Source organism: Hipposideros armiger, unplaced genomic scaffold, assembly GCF_001890085.2.
Source record: "Hipposideros armiger isolate ML-2016 unplaced genomic scaffold, ASM189008v1 scaffold_20, whole genome shotgun sequence".
NCBI lineage: Eukaryota > Metazoa > Chordata > Mammalia > Chiroptera > Hipposideridae > Hipposideros > Hipposideros armiger.
Window position 1 is genome coordinate 6202205 of NW_017731370.1, and position 9825 is coordinate 6212029.

At 39.1% G+C, this 9825-nt stretch overlaps 1 protein-coding gene across 1 annotated transcript in view; it reads right to left on the reverse strand.

The window, feature by feature from the left end:
• PLCB4 (phospholipase C beta 4) overlaps positions 1–9825 on the reverse strand; it is a 168515-nt gene that overhangs the window by 67047 nt on the left and 91643 nt on the right. Inside the window, exons 17-22 of the mRNA XM_019635242.1 lie at positions 8439–8539; positions 7826–7861; positions 5661–5802; positions 4911–4995; positions 4441–4565; positions 2331–2382 (exon numbers count right to left, since the gene is read on the reverse strand). Coding sequence (XP_019490787.1) covers positions 2331–2382; positions 4441–4565; positions 4911–4995; positions 5661–5802; positions 7826–7861; positions 8439–8539 — 541 coding nt within the window. The remainder of the gene's footprint in view (positions 1–2330; positions 2383–4440; positions 4566–4910; positions 4996–5660; positions 5803–7825; positions 7862–8438; positions 8540–9825) is intronic.

Below are 9825 nucleotides of genomic sequence, written 5' to 3' on the forward strand. Positions count from 1 at the left end.
TTCTGTCTGAAGGGTGAAAAGGGTAACTATTGCATTGTTCTGTACACCTGAAACTAACAACAACAACAAAAAGTCCCTGCTGGTGGGTGGAGAAATGACAAGGGCAACATGTGGGAGCCACAGAGCACCTTGGAGGCCCTTGCTCCATGGAAAAGTGTCCTGAGCGGCTAGTCTCGTACCTAGCAGGTACGACTCCTCTGTCACTGAGAAGCACACACAGAGACATTTCTTCTCTTTGCCCGCTGGTAACAAACTTTGCCTCCAGGCTGGATGTGAGGCAAAGGGAATGGGGGGAGGCAGGGCACATAAGACTCAACAGTATTGTCAACGCCTCTACAGTTGGGCTGCCCCGCTGAGTAATCGTATTTTTTACAATTGTGCCTCTAGTGGAACTTAGGTCACACTGCCTCACGTACATCAATATAGCATTCAGGCTACAGTAGCACCGTTCTTGCTTATGAACATATTTTAAAATAAACAATGGTGTGGAAAGTGGGTCACTGAACATGCGGACTATGGCAAAATGGAAAACTCCTGAAAAGAAACATAATAAATGCATACAACTCCTTTTGGGACCCCTTTTATCTGGAAGCAATTCTCTTCCCTGTGTCGGTACCAGCTTTGGGACAGCTAAGGCATGAATGGAAGGCTCTGGTTTTACTGGGCCACGGGGAAAGGTCTAAGGAGGGGACTCAGCCAGGCCGGATGTGTCTGATGTGAAGCCTGAGGGCTGTGGCTGCCTCCCTGAACTTAAGGGCCTGATCTGATCAGGGTGCTCGTTTAATCTTGTGTGATCGCTATGTGTCATCTACTATAAGGTCTTAAGTCGTTCGTAAACCTCACTTTTGCACAAAAATTTGCAGTTCATGAAGTACTTTCATCTACAATTATGTTCATCCTACTGAGCTGTAACAACTAACTCGGCATGGTAAGTGTTATTGTCTTCAGTTTATCAAGCAGAAAATCGAGGTTCAGAGTCTAACACACCTGCCCAGGCCCATGAAGCCAGCACGAGGATTCAGGAGCTGGGATTCAAACCCAGGCTTCAAACGCGAGCCGAGGGCTTTTATTCCCAACCCACAGCTGCCCCTGGGGCCTCACTGCCTCGGCCTACCACTGGGGGCCCACCCATCAGGGACGTGCACAATCTCCTATGAGGAACACTCTGCATTCAATAACAAAATAGCTTTAAAAAAACACCAACATGTGTATTTGGTTGTTTTTTGAACTACAGAATTTTTATTTCATTTTCCCCCAGTTGTATTGCTATAATTGACATATAACATTGTATTAGTTTAAGGTAGAGAATACACGTTTTATTTCTTTCAAAATACACAGTAGAGACAAAAACGTTGTGTATGCTCCAGCGATGTGTGTGGTGGGTGATTTGGGTACTAGGGCCGTCACCCATGCGTTTAGGGACACTGGCAGAGAACAACGTGGCAGACATGAAGAGGTGGGGGGTGTGCACTCTGAACCCACAACTACGGAAAACTTTTATCTTGACTGGCTGTTTTTAGTGATGAAAATTAGATCTCCAACAGGGAGACCAAGAACTTCCTGACAGTAGCATTATGGGATAGAACAGTGCTCCACTGGACTAATTTAGGGGCCTCTGGGCAGTGGTTTGGGGTTATTGACCTGCAGTACTATATGGGGATAGGTGCATGGAGGAAAAATGGACACACGGGTGTTTTTTTATGTTTATAGAATTTTAGTTTTATATTTTCATTTAACCTTTCATTATTTCAGTGGAATTGACATTTCCTGTTTCCTTACTTGGCTCATAGGTTTCAGAGAGCTATTTAAGTAAACTAGAACAACATTCACAGCGTCAGTTTTTGATAACTGCTATTTATAAGACATGTGAAAGAATCAAGGGAGAACAAAGCTTTCTTCTTAACTGAATTAAATTCAACTGGCCACCCATCATTTCATTATGTATTATATCCATTTTGTTCCTCTATTTGTCCTAGGTAGAATACACACATTTAATGTCCAGTTAATGCCCAAATGAACAGGGATCATTATCTGTCCTGGCTATAAAAACCTCCATTATTGAATTTAAAATGAGAACATTAAACTCTAGAGCATGTAGGATAAACTGCTTAACTTGTGGTTCAGATTTTTAAAAAAAATCTGTAAAACTGGGGTAGGCGAAGAATATTTATTTGCAAATATAACCTATCTAGGGATTTCATTTGTTTCTACCCCATCCCTCAAACCCAGCTTAAATTCAGTGGTCCCTAATTAAAAATGACACGGTTTCATTACAGCTGTAGTATGGAGTGCTAGAACACGGTGACAACAGTTTAAATCACATTACTCACCCGCACGATCCATTATACTCAAATTTTCCCTGATTCAATTGCATCGCTAAATCTGTCAAGAGACAAAAGTAATTTAGTATCTCGTCTCTCTGGACAAAGAAGATCCTGATGGGGTGATTTTAAACAATGGAAATCAGATACTGATCCTAGGCTGAAAGGTCCTTTCTAATACCACAAGTCACTACTGGGTCTGTTTAAGGCACATAACTGTCTCTTCCATGTTGAAATAATCTTCTGTTTAATTTAAATTAAACATTAAGTGGATTTTCATATAGATCATGCTAGCACTAGTTTAATACTTGGATTCAATATATGACTTATATGATCGTTCAATTAGTGTTGAGAGTACAGATGTTCAACCTGATATAGTTGGAGAGGGTGTGCCTTGTGACCCAGAGGACGGATACACTGGAGACACCCAGATTAAATGTGAAATAAAACTGCTCTAAAAAGAAACAAAAGTAGGTAAGTATCATGTAAAAAGCAGTGAGTTAAGGAGAATTCTTGTAGTGGGGTCTACACTGACAGGGCATGACTTATGATTTTTCTTTTCTAAGCAAATCGATCTTCATTATTTCTTTTCATCAGCAAAAGAAATGGGTCAGCTGATGGATATTTTTCTTCTTAAAAATGTTGTGGTTAAACCTAACATTACAGAATAAAACATAAGCTGACCTACTGAATAAACTGCTTTAGGATCATTTAATCCATATAATGGACCCACTGACAACTGAGAACACAACTTGACCCCTTTTTAAGTAAGTAAACTCAGCAGCGCCTTTTTATTTTATTTTGTCTCTGCTAGAAACACTCTGGGATTGTACTGGCACCTGGGCACAGTTTAGTATAGCAAGGACTGATAGGGACACTGTGTAAACATTTGACTCCAACTTGTGGTCACTGAAGAGGCTCTACCAAGCAGTGGGAAAACAGTCAGCTTACATTCATGCGCAAAGGATGAAAGTCAAAGGGCCTTTGCTTTCATCAGTCCAGAGGACAGGGAACTAGGTGGCGAGAGATTCTCAATGTATGGCAGATGGACTAGCAAAAGAAAAGGTCCCAAATTGGGAAACATGGGAGGTACCTTCATATAGCTAAGAACGGAACAAGAAAGCATTGTTTTATTTTGTTTTGTTTACCGGTTTTAAGGGCCACACTGTGGAATTAACCAAGAAAGCGTATAGGTTTTGTAGCATATTTCTCACATCTTTTAGGTAAGCATCCAGAACCCATGATTTTTCTATCCCTAATCTTAAAATTGTGATCCTGGGCTTTTAAGCAAACCTCAAAAACTTATTAAAATATGTTTATGTCCTTTTAAAAATTTACTCCTCTCCTTCCAGGAGGACCTGCCTTTGAGCATACTTTGGAGGACCAAGTTATAATTAGTACCGCTAAGAATACAGAGGGTGCCAAAATACTGTGTATACGTTTTAAGAAAGGAAAAAGCTGTATTAAAATTACGCCGACGGTAACCACTTTGAGCACCTCTTGTAATTACACAAATCAAACGTGACTTGTATTCATCTTTTGTTCTCGGGATATATTATTACAATTTTAATAGTTTTTTCCTTTCTTAAAATGTGTATACATTTTTCGGCACCCTCTGTATATAAATCCCTACACACCATTTTAGCAGTCTACCCCATAATATTCTGCACTTTCATGGTGAGGTACCACTGTGTCATTGATATCTGCTGAATGTTAACAGTGGGAAGGGTACTTTCCAAAGTAAAAATGAGCCATAGTTCCTATACAATAATACTCAAATTCTTCTCATTTAACTCTGTTTCTGGAAACAAAGGTAGGTTTGATCCTAAAGGAAGAAAACTTAGAAATATTCTGGAATAGGGGAAAATGTTTAGCAGAGTAGTCATGGCATTTGCAAAAGGAAATTCAATTTAAATCAAAATATATCATCTCCTCTCATCATTTTATTCGTCTATTTTGAGTTTTTAATTTCTCACTATTACATAAATCCAACAACACATTGTTTTGCCATATGTCTGCTTCCTTTAAAAAACGCCCACAGCAAACTGAGGGCAACTGTTGGCATCATCCCGTCAGAGCATTCTCGTGGAATTCGAGGTCAGTGGACATCAGTTCCTACCTGGGGTTTGATAGTTCAGTGAAACCATCTGGCAGCCAGCGTTCCAGAAAATCTGAGGCATGTAATTACTGGAATCGACTCGGCCTCCCTTGGGGTAAATGCGACTCATTTGCCGTTTGTTATAACTGTGTAATGTATTAAGGAGGATGGAAAAAAAGAGTATTTCGGCAGTGATAAATAAAGAACAAAGAATTCAAACATTAAGATCTAAACCAACAATGACAAACATGTCGTCAACAGAGTAAATGTCACATTTATAAATGATGCTTCAGAGAAAAACCACAGTTTGCTGTGTGGATTACAAAAACAATTCACATTTGGGCAGATTTTCACAGCCGCTGTGGTCTTTCTCACATATTATTGTATTAGCTCTACAACCACAAATATGTATTACCTAATTATCTATTTTAGAGACTCCTGACATACCCAAAGTGTACCAACCACTCATTCCACTTATTCCATAAGGATACTTCACAAACTCAATTGCGTGTGTCTTCAAGTAGCCGAGGCCAACTGACTCATTAAAAGACGACATGTTATAATGAATATTGCGTTCTGTAAAGAAAAGCAAAGATGCACTCAGAAACCCTGCCATCAAACCCTCACAGAAAGACAAGCAGTAAATATAATTACACCCTGAATCATGAGGCTTTGCAGGCAGATGTTCCATTATCTTATCAGTATCTCCTCCTTTCATTAACGTCCTGCGGATGGAGACAGCTGACTTTAAAAAAAAGCGTGATGAATTAAATTTGGAGTCATTAAGCAAATTATGTGTACACGATTGCCACACGCAACCACCCTTGAAATAGGTATATTTGATGATGATGATGATGACGATGATGGTGGTGGTGGTGGTGGTGGTGGTGGTGGAGGCGGCTGCTTCTGTAGCCCAGACATAATTACCAAGTTATAAAATACTTTCTACGTTTTTGGAGACCAGCTTTTGATGAAAAGAGGTCTTATGAAATATATTGACTGCAATAGGCTACCCTCTTCATGTGTTAACAAATCCAGTCTGTCAGAGCCACCCTGTGGATGATGGAGGGAATGACATCATAAATGCCACCACATGCCAGGACATGCGGTCTGTGAAACAAAAATAAGGCGAGGAACAGTCCCCATGCCCAGAAAATGGCAACACGTCAGATCACAGCTCATCAGCATAATAACAAAAAAGCAGACAAAAAAAGGCAATAGCATTTAACCTTTGGTGTTACCTTCAGCCACATGGAAACCTTGAAACTTTACAGGCTGTGCATAGTTGATCATTGTGGACAAATACGGATGGATATTAGTGGTAGCACCTACATATTTATAAGATGCCATCCACGCCTGCTCATCTTCTACAGTAACCAGGCCCTGCAAGCACAACGAAGGGAATAGGGGTGTCCATGACTTCAGCGGAGTCACATACATATGCTAAAGACTTCATCACCTAAGATAATTTACACAGGTACAAATAGAAAGATAAAGACCTGTTTCTTATCTTACATTTTCAGGACATCGTTTAGATTTTCAAATGACTTTAAAATATTCAAGAAACTATACTGAGGTTCACAGCAATGATATGGAAAAAAAAATATATATGTAAAGAATTATTCCTATTTCACAAATAGAGGCACAAAGTAAAACAGGGTTATTCTCCAACTTTCGTGCTCATCAGAATCACCTGGAAGGCTTATTAAAACACAAGTTCTTGGGCCCTGCCCTCAGAGTTTCTGGAATGAATCTGGAGTGAGGCCCAAGAATTTGTATTTCTAACTAAAATGATAATCATGTAGCTTGTCTGGGGACCACACTGCTTAACATTGCTGTAGAATTTAAGCCACATACATAAGTAGTTTATGGTATTTAAAAAAACAAGGTTATTCTTAAAACTATCTGATCACCCGTTACATAGGACACTGAAGTTGTCCTATTGAAATTGATATTTCATTATTGTACATAGAGGAAAAAAACTAAATTATTTGAGTTTATTTTTTGGTAAATTAGAACAAAATCAACAACAAAAACACTGCCTTCAAAAGTGAGCAATATTTTGTTGAGAACTTTGAAAAGCTAAATTTCCTTTATAGATTGTTACAGGTGGATAAACTGCTTAGTCATGTGAATCAATTCATTAGTTAAAAAAATGGTCAGACCGTTTGTCTAACTTGACTTGACATTCTAAATCATCAAATTGATTTCATCAATAAAAGCTTGACAGAAATATCAAATAATGTAACTTATTGTTTTTTAAATCATTTTTTCACATGTCCCGACTCCCCACATAAGAGCAGAGGCCATGTCTGATACTTTTCTTGTGCATTTAATGATAATAAGTAACACCAGTCAGTATCATGTGTCAGGCACTGGGCTGAATTCCTGCATGCACAATTTCATTACTGTCATTAATCATGTATAGTAAGAAGCATAGTCCTACCCATTGACCAGATGAGGAGACTGAGGCCTTAAGCATGACAATAACTCAATCACAGCTACTTGGCTAAGAAAGAGCAGTGACCAAAGGCCAACCTGTCTTTTGTTGATCCCATTAGCTTATGAAATTCTACTAGAAGAGAATTTTCGCAAACATCTTAGGGGAAAATTGGATCAGACCTACCCATAATTATCACAAACTTAATATTTAGACAGTAAGAAGATAGAGTCTTATTCCAAATAAGATAGGAACCCATAGATATCGAGACAGTATTTTCTGATGTTTTGCAGTGTGGGAATCAAATTACAAGGCAAATTTCTGCCTGGATGGCCACTACTATAATAAACCATGGACATTTACCAAATAAGACCACTTTGATATCATGAGGAACTTTGAAGGGGATAAGAGAAACTAAAGATGGAACTTTATTTTCCTTACAATAAAGTCAATATCTAATAATGTCAAATAAACTCCTAGAATGTGTAAAATGTGAAATTAACTAACGATCTCCCAGAACGTAAAAGTAGTTGGAATCAAGATTGCCTTTTTCTTTCACTACAGTATGGATTTGCTGACCTATGAGGTCATTTGTATTTTCAAATCCAATGTGTTGATGATTATGTGTACTCCTATTCTGAGAACAAAATCTCTACTCTTAGCTAAGAAAATACTTAATTGCACTAAACACTTATTTTTAGGAAAATTATCATATTACCTAACCTAGTTTTGGAATTTTATCGGGATTTAATCATTTCATTAACTATTATTAATTCTTTCTTTTGAAGACTCTTATAATTAGATGCAGCAGGCATGTAAATATTATACCCATAAAGAGTAAGCCTGACACTCCATGAGGCAGAGAGAGAAAGACTAAAAACGCTCGGTACAAAATGTTTAGTATCAGAGGGCCACATATGGTGTCTTATAATGCAAACAAAACGCATGAGGAAATTATTTTCTTACCTTTTTGTTGTTTTCATGTTCAAGGTCATCAGAAGCCTACATTAGAGAAAGACAATAAATTGTTTACTTTTCTAAAGGGCAGAATTGCAAATTTATCAAGCACACACATATTAAATAAATATAGGTAAACTTGTGATTCTATTTATGTAAGATGGGAATTTATTGATGACATAAAGCCAAGGACAAAACTGAATACTGAGAAGATATGACAGTCTCATTGTCTCACATAACAGAAAAACTAACTTTAGTGCTATCTCCCTCCTTTGTTGATAGTTTTCACCGACTAAGATCCTTCCTAATAGTGATTTCATTAGTGATTTAGTCAGGGGCTTGGGAGATAATCGATGTGGTTACCTCTCCTGATACAGGGCAGCAAGCATGAAAGGCCACTCTTCAGCAATTCAACACTCGTGTCCGGGAATTGATAAAGGCTTTATGTAGTAATGAAACATAAAGGTGAGCACGGAGTGTTAGGAGGCATCTGGCCACCCAATTTCAAAGGGGGGTTATAGGCTACTTGATTCTCTTGTAGCGGTGACATTTCTCAAATGTCCTAACTAGCAGATGCTGCCTTTTGAGAGTCATGGAATGAGGGGAACACGAAGAGTCTGACCTTCTTGACACTGTTTGCCACAGCTTCCTTGTGACCCAAGTCGTCTGCAGAAAGCTCATTTCCAAATTTGTATTCAGGGTGAGCCTCTTCCTCCTGCTCAGCTGCATGAACGACAAAAAGAAAATCCGTGAAGTCATATTATCACCAAGCAGTCAGGCCTTCTCCACGATCCTGGGTGAACATAAGCGCTGTTCGAGGAAAATGAAGCGAAAAGAAAATGGGACCATTGAAATAGACAAACATTCTTTTTTTTTCCCAAATAAAACTCTCACTAAACTCTAATCGACTCAAGGTAAAAGAGACTATCTTGTTATTTCTCCTGCATCTAGCACGGTGTTTCACATGCTTGATGCTTAACACATTTTTCTTAAGTCAATTATTATTTCTATCCCAGGACACGAACCCTAACAATTAAAGCCTCAAACACCTCAGGGGTATCTGTGGCTCGGAAGAGGATATGTTGGTCTTCCATGAGACCTAGAGAAAGCAAGAAGATACAAGAAAAGGAAAATACATTCGAGAATTTTGAAAAAGGAGACGAAAATGTCCACTTGAATTTTATGGGCAGAAGGACTTGTGGCCTGGAGTGGTGTGATATGAAAAAGAAAGAGCTTGGAAGGGTTGTATTGCTCTTGTAAACCACTTGTCAAATCTGGCTTTGTCATTCTGTGGGCTCATGCTAGGAGAGGAGCCAGCAATGGCTGCCAAATAAAGAGACTGCCCAGGAGTATGGCCCAGGCTGGGAAAGGAGGCACTGAAGCCCTCAGGCCCTGGTCCAGGGAAGCGACAAGAACTCTCGCATCCACCCAAGTCACCTATGGCAGACCAAAGGTCATCCATTGGAAAATGGGCCACGTACTGGCGTGAGATCTAGATTCCCATGATCCCCATTCTGCAGATGCTCCTAGTCAAGACTCTGCCTAAAAACTGGCCAAAATCAGCAGAAACCCACGGGCCTCAGGGTAAGGCCAACACAAATCCACAGTGTCACAACACAGGAACCCTTGGTGTAAAAAAAATAAGTGAAATGATTTCTAAGTATGGACTTACAAGGGAGGTGAGCAGACCCACAAGAATTAGAGATATATTTTTTACAAAAGCATGTTTAACATGTGCAATGGAGAATGTGAGAACAGGAGTAGATGAAAACTACTTAATTGATTCTAAGATGCATTCACCCCCACCCCCCTTTTCATTTATCAGACACTGCCATGTATCTTTCAGTCGACGGTATCTTACAAATAACTGAAAGCATGTTTCTTTCTTAGTCATAATAAAATATTGATGTCTTCAAACTGATGGTATCTTGGGTTCAGAAGTTGAGGGGTTGCTTTTTGCAAGGTACTAGTCCAGGCATGAGATGAAGGTGAGGCAAGAAAGACGCCCT